The following is a 20,417-nucleotide window of genomic DNA, read 5'->3' on the forward strand; positions in this document are numbered from 1 at the left end:
TCTCAATTCCTGGCTAGAACAGGAAGCGGCTCTCTTCATCAAATTCACACTGCTGCATCTGTGAGACTAAAACTCTGATGATGATTCTCTTGTTTATAAGCCTGAATTCTAACAGTAGGTACCATGTAGAGCTAACTACTTTTAAGAATCGAAAGGAAAATTTTCATAACTAACATTTTATATTGGGAATTGGCTTAAAATACTTACAATGAAGGCAGAGTTATAGCTTTTATCCAAAAAAACATTTAAGAAAAAAGTGGGCTCCCAAAATGGACAAAAATTCTTAAGTATGATATTTTAAAATTATCTAAGAAGATAATTCAACCAAATAATGTTTTCGCCAGGTAATTAAAATGACAGACACCTTTCTTCTGCCAGATTACAAACAGTAAGAGGAGCCCAGACAATGCTCAGGTAGCGAGGATAAGAAAGCCTGGCTTTCTTGGTGGAGGCTGAGAAAAGCTTGGCTCCACAGCAGAAACTCCACGGGTTCTTTGGTAGAAAATGTTCATGTCCTTGGGACCAAGAATTTTCCCTTTAGAAACAACCCTACAGATGAATATTCACAACAGCACTGTGGGGAGTAGCTGTAAGTTGGCAGTGAAAAGAAAAGAAAGTAAAGGATGGAGTAAAGCGTGGGGTGGCTGAAGATGGCATGCCACACTGCCCACTAAGGGCCCAGGGCCGCACTGACTTAAAGTGACCGTCACTGTGGAGCGGAGGATGCTGGGGGAACAGCCCCAGGCTGGGGCATGGTCCCTGTGGAGAGCACGCTCCAGGGTTATGCCTTTGCTCCTGCTCCGTGACCACTAAGGACCTAAGGGCATGGGATGCGTGACAAAAGAGCGTGGTTAAAAAATACCTCAGCTAGTGAGCACAGATGCCTGTGGCCTCACCCCACCACTCTCAGCTCTCCACCCACCAGACGCCTCTGCGCCTTTCATTCTCCCAAGGGCGGGCTGGCTTCCCCGCTGAGCTCCAGGTGGGCAGTGTCACTGCAGTCCTCCACTCTAGCCTTCTCGTTGAGTACCAAAAGAGGCAAAGGCTTCGCCTCAGTATTTCTACCACAAAACTACACACTAGAACAGTCTCCTGGGAGGATGAATTGCTCACGGAGGCTGTGAAGACGAGCTGAGGAACTCTGTCCTGAAGGCCACTAGCCTGCAAAGACTCTCCATGGGCACACATGGAAAAGCGCAAGTCTGCGAGCACAACGCCCGCTCTAAATGTGGGAAATCCGACGTCCTACTTGTGTTTTGAAAATAGAAGCAAGCTATTGCTACATAATACAGAGTTCTTCAATGTGTTTAGTTGACAGAAGGAAAACAGTTGAGAAAGTAAAAACCCATGGAAGAAATTCAGAGAGATCCAAGTGATTGATCAAACAGCCAAAAAATATTCAAGGAAAGCGGGAGAAAAGAACAAGAAAGATGTACAGGGCAGGCAGAGCCAGGCAAACCTACCCAGCTGTGACTAATCCATAGCAGTGGGAGCATCTGCTAACACCCCAAAGTCACCTCTTGGTGTTTTTTATTTGTTTTGTTTTGCCCTATTAACCTGAATGTTCCCCCACTGGTTTCTTTACTGAAGATTTGACCCCTAAGGCATTCCTTCATATTTCAGTCCACCCCATTCCAAGTGTCTAGCCCAATGGCTCTTAACCTATGGGCCTACTTTGGGGATAGAACAATCATTTCACAAGGGTCACCTAAGTCTATTGGAAAACACAGATATTCACATTACAATTAATAACAGCAGGAAAATTACAGCTATGAAAGTAGCAGCAAAATAATTTTATGGTTGGGGGTCACCACAACATGAGGGGCTGTATTAAAGGATTACAGTACTAGGGAGGTTGAGAATTGGTGCTCTATCCCTGCTAACGTAGGCTGATGCTCCTCCTCTTTCAGGATGTGGGAAACCGGGTGTTCCCATCCACGTTACCGAGGAGTTCACCTTTACTCATTCCACAGCCTGCTGTCTAAGCAGGAAACCCCTTCATAAGCTCTCACACTGCTTCAGTCCAAAGAGCTGCAGCGATGACTTCCCACAGAACACCGGCACTCAGCCGACTGCCCTTTCAGGATCCCGTCTAACTCAGGATGGGAAACCTGATTGTTGGCTGCAGGATGGAGCTCGCTCTGGGAAGGTTCTCTTGCTGTTTTCTAGCCTGGGTTAAGTCAACGAGAAGAGCTTACTGTGAGAGCTCTGCGGTCTCTTCCTCGTAGATTTTCTTCCTCTCGGACAGCTCCTCCGGCAGGTACTTCACTATCAGGTCTTCCAGCAGCTGTGTGACGCAGTACCTCCTGTCCGCTAGATACTGAAAGACAGAATTAGTTCTCATTGCTACAGTACAAAGCAGGCACGCAGTTTAACTGGGAGGTCAGAGCCTTTGTTACAGGCTGACACACTCGGTTCCGACTGCATTTCATGAGTGAGGGGGAGCCCCGGAGCTGAGCCGGCCTCTGCTCCGGTGTGAAAGGCTGGAGACGCAGCTGCAACCAAGACCCCAACCCACCCCCCGTTTAGAAACTGTCCTGCCATAAGCACAAATCTTTTATTGGCAGCAGCCAGCCTGGCCCCTGCCGTCCCCAACAACACGAGCCAATTTCTGAGAAACAGAATGAAGATACGGATGAAGAAAATAATGCACTTGCCTCATTTCAGAAAGTCAAAACAATCCCTGTTTTGTCCACTTTCAGAAATAAAGTCTCTGTGTAGGGTTTGCTGCTGGAGTGAGGTCACTCACTGTTTCTGTGAGATAAGGTCTTACTGTGTAGCTCAGGCTGGCCTGGAACTTGAGGTTCTCCTGCCTCAGCTCCCCAAGTACTGGCATTACAGGCAATATGCTACCACTCAACACTTTTTTCTTTTAGGTTCTTCTTCCAATGTTACTATCACTCCGACTTCACCAGGATGCTGCTTTTTCTATACGCTCTATGCCTCACTTCTGTGCCAACAGTACACTAGTGTTCCTCTCTAAACACTTGATACTCTGAAATGCTGCTGTCCACATGTGGCAGACATCACTGCTGTAACGCATAAAACGTCCACTTCTCTCCTGTCTATGCAAGCTCTCTCAGGTCAGGATCTGACCACACATTTCATGATGTCTTTCTTGATTACTCTTTTACCTTACACTGCATATTTTAGTTTTTACCAGAGCAAAGGGACGTATTCATCCTTGCACTGTGCCATATGAATATAGATGTAATTAAGCTGAAAGTCGCTTAAGACCAGGGACATGCTCAGAGCACACAGACAGAAAATACACATGTATTAGACACAAGTAGTCAGAAAGAGCTCTGGGGAGAAAGGTCACCAAGAGAAGCCATCCTTCATCCTGAGAGCCAACAAAAATAACCGTTCCATCAAGCTTTAATAAAGAACACAATGGAAACCGTAGGGGTGTTTTCAGTGTCAGCTAGGGAAGCCTATGAAAATACAGATTGCCGAGACCCGCCCCAGGGTTATGACTTGGGTTGAGGTCAAGTGTGAGGACCAGTAGTTCCAGCAAGTTCAGCAGCCACACTGGAAGGACTTTCACAGTGGAGGGGAGGACTCATGTCCTACTCCACTAGACTATATGTGTGTAGACAGCAGGAGACTAAACATATTATAGACTTGTAAGAGCAGTCTTCTTCCTGTCTTCTGTTAAATTAATAAATATTTATGAAGAATGAATGCTCACATAGTTATAGCTGACAAAATATCGCCTGATGTCACTGGGAGAGAGACTAAATCTTTAGAGCAGTTGTAGGGGACTAGGCAATCTGACAAGTGGTTTTTAGGATTCTAATAAAAACATTGCCATTGATCCAGTAATTCAGCTCTTGGGAACTTAGCTAAGGGTATTGTCAAATAGCTACAATCATTAATTTGCAAAGGTTCAGTATTTCTACAAAGGGTCAGAATAGCTCATAAGCTCTGTAGCAAGGAAATACTCCCATTTTCTTATAAGCTGCTGCAAAGCTCATGTCTTTAAACCATACTTAATGGGGGAAACGAGGACAGTAAAATACAAGCAGGAAATATGTAAAACTGTAGAGCATACCAGTATTATTTTCAAATTATATGCTATAACATACATATATTTACATTTTACAAATTATTCAATATAAGCTAGCCTCAAAGTTGGAAACAAAATAGGTATATTTAAACAGCCGGTTATATATTTTAGTAGTATGTTAAAGGATTTCCTTCAAACTACTAGTAGTTTTAAAGACAAAATATTTCTAAATGAAAGCAATGTATTGTTACTTTGAAAACAAGAGCAATTATAGCACAGAATATATAAACTCTGAGAAAAATTGCATGTTTGGTATACTTTATCCAAAAATACCAAAAAGTTGTCACAATTGCTAAATCCTTCAAGAATAACTTTACCTTAGACTTCTTGACTTTGCAAATACTGTTATGTGGATGTGTGTGTCTGTGCATGTGTGTGCTTGTATGTGCTTTCAACATGCCAGCTTGCTATGTAAGACACATATGAAATATAGCAGTACACGCCACTGTATCTCTGTACAGGGATTTCTTATACGGGTTTTATTCATTTTTGTCCCCTTCTCTGGTGGAAGATGCTTTTCTCTGTACACGATACTGTAAATCACCACAGGAAGCCATGGTCTGTGGATTTCCACTGCAGTGTCCACACTGCAACATGAGGCTTGAGCCCATTTGTGTGGAAGCTGATAGAGAGGGGACCAGGGGACAGTGCTGCCACTGCCTCTCCCATTACAGGCTGCTCGTCTCTGACTCTGCGACGAGGAGGAGGCTGCCTGCTTTCTTTTGTCTCACTGCTTCTTAGAGCCGCTCTGCCCAGTGCAGCAGGCATCGCTCGCTGTGCCTCCTTAAGTCTTAGCTCACTGAACAAAACGAAAACCAGTTCCTCTGCCGCTCTAGGACAATTCAAGTGCCACCACACTGGCTAGGAAAGCATTCCACCATGCAGAAGGTTCTACAGGACAGTCCCCCTGGGGGCTAGGGGATCTGGAGCAGGCCTCTAGCCTGGTGAGATGCGGGGCAGTCGTTTCCCCAGTGGTGTCATCAATAAAACTGAACCTTCTCCTGAGCAGGCAGCTGACTGTGTGTGTGTGTGTGTGTGTGTGTGTGTGCTCTTTTTTCTCTTAAAAAAAACAAACAATAGAAAACAAACTCAATGGTATCTTTGGCAGCTCCTTGTCTCACACTATTGTGTCAGGGATTTTCATTTTTCAAAATAATTATATTACTTTCAGTTTTTATTTATGTGTTCTTCTTTTTGCCCTATAATTCCTTTTATAGTATTTCCAGTGTATAGTATTTATTTATGTGTTTGTTTGTTTGTTTTTTAATAGGATTCCTGAAGAATATGCAAACAAGTGGATCTATTACTTGTGCCTTCTCTTGGGCTCTTTTCCTTCGGTTTGTTTGTCCAATTGTGATGTTCGTTTTTGTTCTACCGTATCATATTATACTATTATATTATTCTATTATCCCATAAAACAAAACCAACCAACCAACCAAACAAACAAACAAACAAACAAAACATCCAAGTAGAAAGGGCTTGGTCTTTAAGCCCTGTTCCTTCCCAGCTCTAGTGTCTGTTTTCCTAAACAGTGTGGGCCATCAGTCAAGAGGGACAATGCACCTCACTGTGAAAATGAAGTCACTCTTTCCATAGCAGAACAGAGGCCAAACCATGTCGCCAAACTTAGCTCAATAAACAGATACAGATGCACATTTACCTCTTTCAAGCTTTCTTTGCAGAGGGGACAGTAGGGCGCGTGGTCTAAACAACGCTCAAGACAACTCTTGCAGAATGAATGTCCACAAGGGGTTGTTACCGGCTCAAAAAACAACCTGAAATCACACAAAGTACACGTCAGCTTTCACACCAGGGGCTTCCGCGTTCGGAAAGCTTCCGGAATCACGGACCACAGCACTAAAGCACTGCTGAGAGCAGTGCTTCTCAACCTGTGGGTCTCGACCCCTTGGGGGCTACACATTAGATATCCTGCATATCAAATAGTTACACTGTGAAATCACAACAGTAGCAAAATAACAATTACGAAATTAGCAACAGAAATTGTATGGCTGGGGATTACTGCAACATGAAGAATTCTATTAAAGGGTTGCAGCGTTAGGAAGGTTAAGAACCACTGGCTTAGAGGAGGAAAGAGGCTAAGCTAGGCAGGGAAGGAGAAGAGGAAGAGAGTGATGCTACCTGTATTGTGCCCTCCTGAGCCTTCTGAAAGATCTTAATCAACAAAGGTGCCCTTCCAGGGGCCTAGCACTGCGCTGACTACCGTGACACCCACTAGATGGACACAGGTGGGTACCAAGCACATGAGTGGTGGCTGATCCAAACCGAGCCGCGAAAGCAAACAAAGTAAACACAGATTCAAAGATAGTTGGAACAAATAATGTCATTGGCGATCACTGGGTTTTTAGACAGCCTCATCAAGTTAAATACGGTCCTTCATAGTTTTATAGAAGCCTTTCAACATAAAATACACTAAAAAGAATACTCTAAACAAACTCTAATGATACTAGTATGAAGGTGCCAGGATGAAACCCATTTCTTTGCCTATTAACTTAAAAAAACTTGATTTAGGGAAAGGATGATCTACCCTTGCATGGCAGAATACATGGCAGAATAATATTTTAATTCAAGCACCTAGGAAGATGAGGCAGAACAATCATGAGTTCAAAGCCAACATAGGCTACATAGCTAGACCCTGCTTCACAAAAGAAAGAGATCGGAAGCCAGACAGTCATGGCGCACGCCTTTAATGCCAGCACTCGGGAGGTAGAGAGCTTTATGATTAGTATGGTAAGAACAGAAAGATACACATAAAATACATAATTCAGATCCTTACTCAAATCTATTTCCAAGAGCACTACAACTTCCCGCAATCTTGTTCTGGCTGAACAACCAGATCCTCCCTACACTGAGGCCCTGCTTTCTAAACACGGGAATCTGAGGTGCAGAGGTTTGTTTTTTACCAATCGTGAAAAGCTACACCTGGGGCTGGAATTCTGTCTTCTGATCCTCAGCCCCATGTCGTGAGCTTCCCTTACCTAACATCACCTTCATCGAATCCTACATTCACACTATGTTTGCATCAACACAGTCATCTTTATAAAATGTGATGCACTCACCTCATACAGAGGGAGCACTCAAAGTCTGAGACATCTATTAATTCTTCCGGGATGTCACCATAAGCTAATGAGAACACACAGTCTTCACCGGGAGCCTCTAATCAAATAAACAGACAGGGTTTTACTCTTGAGGGAACAAGTTCAAAGGCCATGCTGAATCAATACTTCTCGGGGTAAGAGCAGAATGAAAGCCTTACCACCTTGCTTTTTGAGCTTATTCCTCCCGTCTTCATTAATAACCACATCCTGTTCTAAGAGGGACAACTTCCTTTTCAGCAGAACACCTTTTCCCTGAGTGGACAGTGAAGGTTCGGAGGACACGCGCTTTAAACCATCGTCTCTGACAGGCATGGCTGCTACATTGATGGCTTGTGCTGAGCGAGCACGGCTTAAGCTTCCTTTGACAGGCTCCGGGGCATGCTCGGGTTGTTCTTCGATCTGCAGGACACAACAAACAAGATAACTCTCTTTCCTCACTTTCCTTTATTCCTCTTGTCAAGAAAACAAAAAATGGAACCGAGATTTTAACTCCTTATAGCATGCATTTAAAGCTCACTTAACAGAACTTTTAAATTCTAAAGCCAAGCAGGTAAATAATTTTTGTCAGCATTTACAAAGCCTGAGATATCAAGCTGACTGACGTCACAGTGAGGTTCAGAGCAGCGCTGCTAAATATTTATAACCGTGTGCATGCTCAAAGACATGTGAGTTTGCTGACAGTTAAGTGACCTAAAATGGTGGTCAATGAGCACCGACGCAATACACCGACTTTAGTATAAAACAAAAGCTGCAAACACTACACTGTTACTATGACTACATAGGCACTACGCACTTAAGTAGGTCTTAATGCTTGGTCATGGGAAAACGGGGATCTAAGCTGTACGGAGGCGGGTGTACAGAGCAAATGGCCATCTTTCCACCCCTTACCTGCTTTAGGCTAAGCTCACCAGGAGACTGGGGCTCTTCTGTTACAGAAGGAAAACCAAAAGGTTTGTTTTTGATACACGGTAATGAACTCCAGGAAGACTCCTTTAGGCCTTCCTTTAAATTTTCAGGTGACAATAAGTCACACAAAATCTGAAAGAAAAATTATAAAATCATAAGAGAAGATATACACTATCCAGTGAAGAACAACAACCCAAACTTATCTATTCAAATTCTGGAAGGCGTTTGCAGCACACATTATTTTTAATGATCAGGAAAGAATCAATGTATTTTAATGTTTATGCAAACCAAGATACAGCACTTCAAGAAAAAAAAAGTGTGTGTGTGGGGGGGGGCAGTGTCAAACCTTTGAAAGGAAGGCATAAAGCGGCCTGAGAAGGTCCCGAAGGGAATGGGTAGCTTCTTAAGCATAAGAATTTTAAAGGGAAGAGGTTTTAAAAGAAGCAGAACTATTTAATCTGTTAGTGAGCTATTTCTGTCATGAAGTTAAGGTGCCCACCACAGTGTATTTTCAGGTTGGAGCTGGGGCTGCGCAGAGAGACTCTGTCACAAATAATAATAATAATAATAATAATAGCAGAAATACAAAACCCAACAACAACAGAATCAACACATCAAGGGTAAGAACATGCTTGTCAAATTGTTCCTCAGATAAAATGCTTTCTTACTTCCCGTCTCACTGGTTTTTGAGGCCCCAGTGTCACCCTCCTTGGGCAGTGGCGGCTGGCAAACTCGTACCTTTTCTACTTGGAGCTTCGCAGGTGCGAAGTCCTCATCGAGCGCTAAGCACTGGAGGAAGAGCTGTAAGGCATCGCCTAGGAACCCGGCGTCCTGGAGGACCTTCCCCTTCCTGAAGTACACCTTCAACAAAGCACACACCAAGACAGCATGCTCAGAGCTGTCTGCCAAAACCACCCAGGAACCAAACAAAGGGCTCTCAGACTTGCTGACTCTGCAACTGAGCGACTCTGGGAAGGACAAAGCACAAGGAGGCCTATCTGCTAGTCCAAGGAAGTGCTACTAACGGGGAACTGGAGAGCCGCAAAATGGCCTGACTGAAGCTCAGAGCAGTGAATGTCTCTCAAACCAGAGATGCAGCTTCAGTTGAGAAGTTACTGATTTAAAGACTTATTGTGTACATGGATGGGGGGGGTCCCAAGGAGGCCAGAAAAGGGTGTCTGGATCCCCAGGAACTGGAGCTAACAGGGGGTAGTGAGCTGCCGCATGGATGTCAGGAATTAAGCCTAGATCCTCAGAAAGAACATCCAGTGCTCTTAACCACTAACCCATCTCTCCAGCATGAAAACTATACTTCATATTACACCATTTCAGTAAAAATACCAGAGGGCAGTTTCCTTAAAGGAAAGTCATATAAAAGACAACTTCTAGCTCAAAAAAGACCTATCAGGAGCATCGGTAGATGGACCACATCTTATTACACCCCTCGGCACTTTCAAAAGCCACCTAGGCAAGGCCAACTTCCATGTAAATTCACTGACCAGCCACATCATTGCAAACTCTACCACGTCAAAGCATCTCCCGGCTTTGAGGACTGTGCTCTCTCTGTTAGTGCTCTCTCACCATTTGGTGAGCCCAGTTTGAATCCATCTTTATGACATATGTTGAAATTTTTATTTAAAAATGTGTACAGTATTTTTCTGTGTTATGAGTTGTTTGTTCTTTACTTAGGAAACAAGGGTTTTTGAGGTTTTGCTGCTGCTGCTTTACAATCAAAATTTTTCATATAATAAAATTTGCTTACAATTCTTCTGTTTTTCTCCCCTTGGGGAAAGTCACAAGGTTGTGGGAGGAGCAGATGTGGGAGAGCTGGGAAGCGAGTGTGACTGGGGATGCAGTATATGAAATTCCCAAGTAATCAACAAAAATATTATGTTGGGGTAGAGAGAGAGAACTTATCTTACCTAAATGCCCAGGAAGCTATGTATTTCTTTTAGAAATGATTCTCTTCTCTATATGTGTGTTCATGGGTAGGCAGGTGGGCATACAGAGCAGAGGCCAACCTCTGGCCCTGTTCTTCAGCACCTTGGAAGCCACAGGCGCTGCCTCCCCCCCCCCCCCACACTTGCATTACAAAACTGCACCAGGACACCTGGCTTTCACAAGCCTTCTGAGGCTTGAGCTCATGCCCTGAAGCTTGGAGAGTAAACCGACTTAGCTCCAAACTACAACTTCACTGGAAGCCAACCATCTCCTCTGTTAAGACCTGTGCCTATGGCTGAAGTCCCTCACAGCTGCCCTGTTAAAATTCACACAAATGCAAACAGCCATTTTACCTCAGGCCAGTTGGGAAGCTGAAAGAGAACTGCATTGAGATCCTCTATGGCTGCTTTAAACTCCTGCAGGCCGGCATAGGATTCTGCTCTGTAGATTTTGAGAGTCAGGTCGCTGGGCTCTGAAATAAGCATTTCACAAGGATGGGATTATTTTAGAAAGATATAATGATCTGCAAAATACTGCCAGACTAGCTGAAGACTTGCGGCTCCAAAGTCAAAAACCACCAAATCGAAGTTTATAAACCAAGCACAGCATTCGTGCAACACTTTGTGTGTCAAACTTGAAGATAAATTTTATCATAAGATTATTTTAGTGACAAGAATTATAATTAGGAATACAAGAAATGCTTTTATGATAAAAAAAATTCTAGTAAAAAAAATAACTACTTTTTTTCAAGAAAAAAGTACTTTATAAAGATTTTCAAGCCAAGTCTTACATGTTTAGAAAATTTCCCGTTTTGAAACACGAAATAGAATATTACTCATCGCTGAAACTTAATCTATAAATCATTGTTTATAAATATAAAAACACTTCAGAAAAAAGGTCTCACAGGGACAGAGGAGCAATCAAGATTCAGTCTTCTGAGAGTGTAAGTGGTCCTGATTCTAAAGAGAAAAGGACTGACCAGAGTGAGTTTGTAGGCGGACAGATCTTTAATTCCCAGCCACAGCAGGACTTGTAGGGAACCAGCTAAATACAAACATCTAATTTCACCTGTCCTGGGAAATCAGGTCACCATTACTTTCACTGTCCTCTAAGAACATGCTTGAAGAACCAAACTATTATCTAATGACTTTAGGAATTTCAGACACTTAGCTGTTCCTCTTCCATCACTGTAATTATTACAGGTAAAGAAATAGCTTTGGTCTAAGCAAAACTTAACAAATTATCAATGAGGTTCAGCCGAGCCCTCCTGGAAGCCCTCCTTGAAGCCCACCTGGAAGCCCTCCTTGAAGCCCACCTGGAAGCCCTCGAAACCTTACTGTTCATAAAAATAAAGCATTTATTGTAAAAAGGGTTCAATGACCCCTGATGCCTCCAAAAATACATTCAATAAAACTCAACAGTGCCTAATTTACTCTAGTTTTTAAATAAGTTTCTTCTACGGACAGTTCCCACTTTAAAAACTCAATTAAGCACTTTTAAGTTTCTGCGGCATGCTTGAGAACTGGAATGATACTGTTTCCTCAATTTTATATCAGTGAATACGTCTTCCTAAATAAAAAGACATGGGAGGTGCGCCTATGACCTCACGGTGGTGGTGACAGAAGCCCCATGCATCTTCAAGCAGGGCAAAGCTCAGCGCGGAAAGGAGAGGCAGATGTGAAGTCCCACTGGCTACTGGCAGTGAGAGGAGCTCCTGGCAGCTGAGAGATGCCAGTAGCATCTGGGAGAATCAGTTTTCTTTAGACTGCTGCAGGGGGTTGGGAGTGGGGGGCACAAAAAGAACTCCACAAGACCGGCAGAGTCAGCTAACCTGAAGCACCAACCAAAGACTATGTATGGTCTGGACCTAGGCTTCCTGCACTGATGTAGCTGATGGGCAGTTTGGTCTTCATTGTGGATCCCCTAGCAGGTGGAGGAGGGGCTGGCTCTGACATAAACTCTGTGGCCTGCTTTTAGATCACTTCCCCCTAGTGGGACTGCCTTGCCACGCCTCAGTGGAAGAGGATGTGACTTGATGTACAGGGGTGGGTTGATACAGGGGAGGGGGACTCCCCTTTTCTGAGAAGGGGAAGCGAGTGAAAGGGTGGAACCAGGAGGAGAGAAGGGAGGGAGGGGCCTGTGATAGGGATGTAAAGTGAATTTAAAATATAAAATAAAATTTAGTAGACTGCTGCCAGAAGGAAGGTCGTAGCACACACCTTTTAACCCAGCGGGAAGCAGAGGCAGATGGATCTCTGAGTTTTAGGGCAGCCTGGTCTACCCACTGAGTTCCAGGACAGTCAGGGCTACATGGAGAAAGGGGAGAGGGAGAGGAAGAAAGAGAGGGAGAGGAAGGGGGAAAGACGGCTGTCAACCATGCTTTAGCAGAAGGCCACACATCCATGAATTCATGGCACACAAACTGGGCTGGGTGGGAAGGAAGGAAGGAAGGAAGGAAGGAAGGAAGGAAGGAAGGAAGGAAAGAAGGAAGGAAGGAAACAAAAAAGGAGGCAAAGGGGGAGGGGTGGATTTGGGAGGAATTTGGAGAAAGACTGAATATGAACTATACTTGTTGCATGAAATTCTCAAAGATCCGATAAAAAGTATTTTGAAAAAGACATGACAAGAATTCCAAGTTCTTAAAGCAATAACTTAAAAAAAAAACTTTATTTTAACAAAACTGTACAGCTATTTTAAAGCCCAGTGATGGTGATTACTCAACCAAAAACCGAAGAGTTCGTAGCACAAAGTTTGTAACTCCCTTACAGTACACCTGCCTTTGCGGCACCTCGGGATCTAACGAGACTTCCTATGAAGGAGGCGCAGCCTCAGTAGTGCTGACTGGAGAACAGAGCATGCATGCCAGCACCAGCGGAAAGCGAGCTGGAGCAGGGAAGGCATGGAAGCGCCTGGCCCAGAAAGTGCGATTTTGCATCGTAGCTCATTGGTTTCCAGCCACTCCCATCGAGAGGGAGTTCACCATGGAAGCACAGCTCACTCTGTTCTTGGACGCCTTAGTGGGCTTCTTCTCATTTCACATGTTTACAGCAAGTTCTCACCATGCTCGGAACACGATGCACATGCAAATCTGTCTACCCACTTCGCTAGGACTGGAATGTGCAAGCTCCCCCCTGCTCCTGTCAGCACTTGGTCTTCAGCTGCTGGCACTGTTTGGGGAGGCTGGGGCAAGTTTTGCATGTGGGTTTCAGGTGGTAGATACTATGGGAACAATGGGACAGGGCTAGGGAGCTATAACCCAGCCTGCTTCCAGCCAGGCCCGCTTCCTGTGGGTGTTACAGAGAGAGAAGTCGGCCCTAGTTGGCCACCACGATGGAGCCACCAATGCCATGCTTTCCTGGTCACCCATAGTGAGACCTCCCCCAAAATTTAAAAAGATGCGGTAGCCCTGAACTCTGTGATCAAATCTAGCTGTTTCCTGCCACCAGGACCAGGGACAGATCTAGCCCTCTTCCATCATTTACCTCCAGGACCTGTACCTCAGTCTTGAATTTGCATCCTAACGTCACAGTCATATTTCCATCAGCCAGATATGCTATCCTCCAATCAGCTTGTTCACCACTGAAAAGTACCTTCAAGTCCACTATTGCTGAAACCGCTGATTTCCGAAATCAAAGTAATCCTAACTGTTGTCAATTCTCTCTTCTCTTTTCTAATTCTCCTGCCAGTAGTCCTAAGTTAGGCTCCCACGCTCTGTTCAGTCCTTTCACAGAAGCTGGCTTTCTCCTGTCACTAGCTTTATCCCGTCTTCACCATCCAAAGACAGAGCTGTTATTGAGGGCCCTGCCTCTTGTAGCCTTACTTCACATTATCAATGCCCCATCTCAATTCTCGATGAGAGATTACTGCTCTGTGGATGCCAGCCTGTGTCATGACTCCGGCCTTTGCTCACTCTTTCCTTCCTCAGCATTCTATCCCTTACGTAGCCCTCCTCTTCTTTGGATGACTTTTCTATCCAATGTGACTCATCTCACCTCCTGCTTTCAGGATGATTTTCATTGGAGTCTGCCATTAGGATCAACAGTGTGAGTGTGAAGTCAGACTGTCATCTCAGACAAATGACAAATATCTTTTACTTCACTTACCTATGACTAAAGTTTTTTTTTTTAACTTTTATTTATTATTATTTTATTTCATTTATATAGGTTTTCTGCCTCCATGTATGTCTGTGTAAGGGTATCAGATCCCCTGCAACTAGAATTACAGATAGTTGTGAACTGCCATATGGGTGCTGGGATTTGAACCTGGGTCATTTGGTCCAGCGCTCTTAACGGCTGAGCCACCTCTCCAGACAGACTAAAGAGTTTTCACAACTTAAAGAAAAAATCCTGTGCATTGTTGTAGGTGTGTACATGCCACAGCACCCATGGGAAGGTCAGAGAATGACCCTGGGCATCAAGTCCTCAGCCTCTACCTAAAGACAGGATCTCCCTTGTTCTTTGCTGCCTATGCCAGGCTGGTGAGCCATTCAGCTTCTGAAGAGTTTTGCTTTTTGCCTCTCACCTCACTATAGGGACGCTAGGATTACAGACACCCACTACTGCGTCTAGCTTTATCTGAGTGTTCTACTAGAGATTCAAACTTAGGTCCTCACACCTACACTTAACCTGTGAGACATCACCCCACCCCTAAATTTTATTTTTATGATACTGGGACTGGTAGCTTGGGTCTGTAACCTCAGCTACTAGGAACAGAAGCAGGAAGTCCTGAAGTTCAAGGCCTGCCTAGGCAACTTAGTGAGACGCCTGTCAAAATAAACAAGGGAAAAGGTGCTAGGGATAAAGCTTGGAGTTAGCTGGTGGCACACACCTGTAATCCTGGCACTCTGGGAGGCAGGGGCAGGCGGCTCTGGCTCTCTGAGTCTGAGGCTAGCCTGGTCTACAAAGCAAGTCCAAGACAAACAAGGCTACACAGAGAAACCCTGAAAAACAAACAAACAAACAAACAACAAAGCTTGGTGTTACAGTGCTTGCCCAGCATGTGTGAGACCCTGGGTAAGCAGTCCTCAAGCTGTGGGTATCACAGTTTAACCTGTCTTCAAATTCCCCATGGTGCCAAATAGCCTCCTCTCACAGTACTGACAGGCAGAATTGTCATCCTACCCAGAAGACAGGCAAGCCAGCTGTGCCATGCATTACAACAAGCATGAGTCTGTATGGAGGCAGGAACGGTTTCATCAATGGAGACGGAAGTCATGATCGCAGCAGTCATGACTGTGGAAACCATGGAGAAACTAGTGAAGACAGAAGGTGCCAGTCCTCTCAGTGCAAGTGTTATAATGACGGACACCATTTAAGTGGTCATTTTAAGCCTTGTAACTAAAACTGGTCTAAAATATTTTTGAAAATCTGCAAAGAATAGCTTTATAAGTTGTCACATTTCTTTATACAAATTTAAAGACCCACACCTACAGTTTCACACAAAAATGAGAATTGTGGTTCTAGTTTGATTACACTGATAACCTCTCATTGCCGGGCTCCATCCTTCCAACCGTCCGTCCATCTGTAGCTAGACTGATTAGCCAGCAAGCACAATAGAGCCTCCTTCCTCCCCAGCCTGTGACTACTCAGCTTTCTAATATGATCGGCTTTCTCCATGTGCTCTGGGGATTGAACTCGGGTCTGGCTTGTGCAGCTAGCACTGTACATATCGATTCACTGCCCCAGGCCCCCTTGTGGGTTTCATAAAGGGAAAAGGGTTTACTTAAGAGAAAGTGCCATAGCCGAGCCTGGTGTCCCACGACTATAAACCCAGAATTCAGGGAGGCAGAGGCCGGAGGATCACTGTGAGTTCAAGGCCAGCCTGGTCTACAAAGCGAGTCCAGGATACCCAAGGCTACACAGAGAAACCCTGTCTTTTAAAAAACCAAAAAAAGAAAGAAAGAAAGAAAGAAAGAAAGAAAGAAAGAAAGAAAGAAAGAAAGGAAGAAAGAAGGAAAGAAAGAGAGAAAAAGAGAAAAAATAAAAAGAAAAAGAGAAAGGGCCACAATTCTTAACAACTTCAGACATCTTGGGAAGGGTGAATAGTATAGATCAGCTGTATTATAAAATAAGTATTTTAATTACATTATCCATTGTAGTGAAAGAAATCTCTTGCCAATGTATCATTTTGGAGTGCTTTAGAGAAAACATTCAAAAGTTGATAGTTTGAAATCGTTATGCATGTTCTGGTAATCAGAAAATATGCTTACTTGGTGACTCATTTTACTGCCATTTTAAGAAAACTTACTGGTAACAAATTTACGGAGCAATCATATTATTTACTTCAAAAGTATAAATTCTGCAAAAGGCTTTAACAATTTTTAAAACTCTACTTGAACACACGGGTCTAAGTCTACACATGCTACTTCGTTCTGAAATTTCAGAAGTTTTTCATGAAATCATGTTTGAGGTCTAACTGGATCATACCAGATGCTACATGTTCACTTATGCATTACAATTAGTGTTGGTGAAATTATTTTTTTTTCAAGGAGAACAAAAACTCTGAATGCTTTACCAGAGGTACAGTGGGCTTGAGGAGGCTGGAGAGACGGCTTGGCAGTCAAGACCACCTGCTGCTTTCACAGAAGACCCAGGTTCTGTTCCTAGCACCCACACTGGTCAACTCACATTTTGCCTGTACCTCCAGTGCTAGGGTACCTAACACTCTCTTTCTAGCCTCTGCAGGCAATGCATATATTAAATATATATATACATATACATGTATTTACACATATACTAGCACATCTGAAAAAGTAACAAACATATCTAAAAGTAACAAACTTTCAACTAAACAGAAACAATTCTGAATAAACAGAAAGTTACTGTACAAATACTATAAATCAAAAGTGGCTACATCTTGGTATACTTTGTATCTGATGAATTAAAGACAGGTAAAATATGTGAAGTACTTATTTAAAACAGGTCACTGAGACCGTATTTATAAGCTTTTCCACATTCTACAACAAAAAGACTGCCATTATAACCAGTCTTTTTAGTGACATGGCATTGTGAAGACCTTTCATTGCCCTCACTAACTAAATGACTGCTATAGTATCAATTCATTAAGAGCCAATAATTAACAAATTCCATTTTAAAAATAGTTTTGAATGAATAACACTTTGGTACAATTAAAGAAACCAGCAATACAAACTTAGTAACAACAGAGCTTTATCTTGTTCTTTGCTGTATTTCCAGAACCTAAAACAAATAGGATATGTTCCCCACATATCAAAGGTACTCAGTGAATATTTGTTGAATGAATAAGAGGAAGAGTTAATATCTCTTATATGCTAGAACTTTCATCTCCTCCCTTTCTGGAAGCAAGTCATCTGTTTTCTGATTAGGTCTAACTTCACCATTGGTCTTTTTTCTCAGCCCACAGGCTAGGAAAACTGATACTGGCCTGTCAACTCACATGGGTCTTGTGGGTTTAGATACGATGATGGAAATGAAAATATTCCAGTTCTCTGTGCAATAAGAGCGAAAAACATTAAATACACAAGGGATAAATACATGAAAATGAAATCATTTTACGTTGGTTGAGTCGTGAAAGATACTGATGAAAGTCTTTACATTCTCTTTAAACATATTCAGAATTTATTCGATTTGACCAATCTTTTTTATAACTAAAATTTCACTGCATTTTTTTTTCTGAACTGATATAACGGGCTGCTACTAACTGACATGTATAAACTACAATCAGGATTTAACTTTTATTTTGGTATTAATGTATATAGAAAATGGAGTTGAATTTAAAACCACAAGGCTTAGATTTCAGTTTCAGCTAATTCATCCAAACATAACAAAGCTTTTACATTTGTAAAATTATCTATGATTTTCTGTGAATTTACTGTATGAGGCTGTTTTTGAAGCAGTTCACGCATTTTCGCTCAATTAATTCCCTCTGAGAGAGAGAGAGAGAGAGAGAGAGAGAGAGAGAGAGAGAGACAATGCTCACATTTTGGACAAGGAAACCAGAGCACAGGGTGGTCAGGCCACATACCCAGGCCACCCAGTGGGTGGAGGCTGTTCTGGGATTCTGGTAGGGAGTCCACTATCAATGTCTAGGGCTCCATCACTAGCCCTAGAACATCCTTAGCTTTGGAGGCTCAGCATCCTCCTGCGGGGTCTCTGTAGTATCCACTAATACATAAAAAGCTACTGACAGTCAAGAACCATAAAATTAATGATAAAGACAAGGACTAGGCTGGAGAGATGGCTCAGCTGGTAAAGGCATTGCTGCCAAGCCATTCCTAGGTCTGAGACAGAAGGAGAGAAGCAGTTCCCACACATTGTCCTCTGACTTCCACATGCACGCCTTGGCATGTGTGTGTGCATGTGCAGAAAGATAAATAAGGGAAAACATAAAAGACCTCACAAATGTACTCTTTCCCTAAACAATTGAAATACACACACACACACACCTGACTTTTTAAAAAGCCAGTTCAAACTGTCAAGCACACTGTTCTGCTGTCTTCATTCGGAGAGTGGGGAACACAGGGAAGAGAGAGGTCAGTGTAAAAATTCAGAGTAAAAAGACAGCAGCACTCCACAGTAGGATCAGTTCAAAAGACACCAGTATAAAGACTCAGTGCAGAAAGGACTTTTACATAAGCTCCTTGAATACTAAGAAGAAAGTTACGAAACATCTGAGAGTTAATACCAAAAGATCAATGGATTAAATGTTATCTAAATATATTTCAATGCAACAGAACCTTATGTAATCTCAATGGGAATTCTGATTTTGGCAAGGGTTTCCAAGCTTTCTTTTTCTGTCGGCGGGGATAAGTTTGGTTTTGTGTGGGCCAACTGCAGACTAGATTATTATTATTTTTTGCTAATAGTATTAGTTTCATTCTAAGAAACATGAAAAATGACAGCAAAGTTTTTTTTCCCATCATATACAATGGCAGACGTTAATAACTATAGTTAGACAATTATACAAATGCATTTCAAATGCTTACCTAGCTAACTCACCAACTCCAACTAAACTTAACATTAGCAACTGTACAAATGGATTCATAACAAACTGTGGTGGGTTGTTTGTTTTGAAAAGTAGGAATGCAAAGCATTACACATGCCAGGCAAGCACTCTATCCCTGAGCTATACGCCTACTCTTATTAATGCTCATAAATTATGAAACACACACATTTGCCCTCTACCAACTAAAATATGTTTGGCTCTGTAATTGTTCTCCTTTCTATCTCACACAAAGAATTCAAAAGATAAAATATGTTATCATTACTGTCAGTGAGTTACATATTCGTGTATGGAATTTCTGATTTTTGACAAGCCTACACGTAAGAGGAAAAAAAATAAGGAAACAAAGTGAGAGGCAGGAGACTCAAGTTCAAGTCATGCAGAAGTGTGATTATGTAGCTTGGCAATCTCACATGCCGTCTGTGAAGCTTGGAAACAAAAAGAAAAAAAAAAGAGTCTATCATTCACAGCTTTTTCTGTTAATGATAATATCCTGGTCTAAGCCCTAAAATCTTAATACTGGGCACAGAATGTTAATTTTGCTCTTAGGAAATGTACTCACTATTCTCCATGACAGGACGGGATGGAGTTAATTTAGTTAATCAAATCAAATAACTACATCAGATGCTAATAACAAATACTGCTTAAAGGTTCATCCTCGGTTATATACTAATGACAAAAAGAAACTTTCCTTGGAAATATACATTAATATTTCTATTAGATGAACTACAGAGTCAGGTGAACCCTGGGTCAACATATACAATTGGAGGGTCTAAGCTGCCTATCTATACAAGCCACCACCCAGGTGACTGTGGAGAAGTCACCTGTCCTAGCTCAGCTTCCCCATTATAGTCAGACCACAGCCAGTTACTGGATGACTGACACAGCCTGGTCCAGCTTCCCTACTCAACTTTATTCACCAAGATAGCCAGAGCCATCCCAGGCAAAACTGTGGATTCCAAGCCATCCTTCTGTTCTGCGTTTATCATTCTAGTTTATCAGTGTCTGCTGAGAAAGATAAAGGAAGAAAATGAGAACGCGCCAGAGGCGTATGACTAAAGCTACTGTCGCTTGTTCAGGATGACTAAAAGACTCACAAGATGATAATTTCAGGTACAAGTTTATAACTTAACTAATACCTAAAATCAGCTCATATTCTCAGTGTTACTGATTCCCCAGGGATTAATCCCGTAAGTCATTTCTCATGGCAGGTAACAGACACAAAGCATGGCCAACACCAGGTGACCAACAGTGGTCTTGTTGACCTTTGGGCCTGATGAGTCTTTCCTGTAGGAGGCTGTGAGTCTCAGAATGGTTAGCAGCATCCTTGGAAGGGCCACTAGATGTCCCTACTGATGGGCCCCCACAAGAGGTGGCCATTCAAAGATGTCTACAGACACTTTTCT

At 42.8% G+C, this 20,417-nt stretch overlaps 1 protein-coding gene across 2 annotated transcripts in view; it reads right to left on the reverse strand.

Annotated features, from left to right (window-relative positions):
- Positions 1-20,417, reverse strand: part of Lonrf1 (LON peptidase N-terminal domain and ring finger 1) — a 29,081-nt gene that overhangs the window by 7,050 nt on the left and 1,614 nt on the right. Inside the window, exons 2-8 of one of the 2 annotated variants that reach the window (XM_021651066.2) lie at positions 10,386-10,504; positions 8,830-8,952; positions 8,074-8,223; positions 7,347-7,584; positions 7,147-7,243; positions 5,730-5,844; positions 2,199-2,320 (exon numbers count right to left, since the gene is read on the reverse strand). In XM_021651066.2, coding sequence (XP_021506741.1) covers positions 2,199-2,320; positions 5,730-5,844; positions 7,147-7,243; positions 7,347-7,584; positions 8,074-8,223; positions 8,830-8,952; positions 10,386-10,504 — 964 coding nt within the window. Of the gene's footprint in view, positions 1-2,198; positions 2,321-5,729; positions 5,845-7,146; positions 7,244-7,343; positions 7,585-8,073; positions 8,224-8,829; positions 8,953-10,385; positions 10,505-20,417 lie in introns of both variants that reach the window. The other variant, XM_021651067.2, reaches the window with a different exon arrangement.

The sequence above is a fragment of the Meriones unguiculatus genome, chromosome 4 (genome assembly GCF_030254825.1).
Source record: "Meriones unguiculatus strain TT.TT164.6M chromosome 4, Bangor_MerUng_6.1, whole genome shotgun sequence".
Classification (NCBI taxonomy): domain Eukaryota; kingdom Metazoa; phylum Chordata; class Mammalia; order Rodentia; family Muridae; genus Meriones; species Meriones unguiculatus.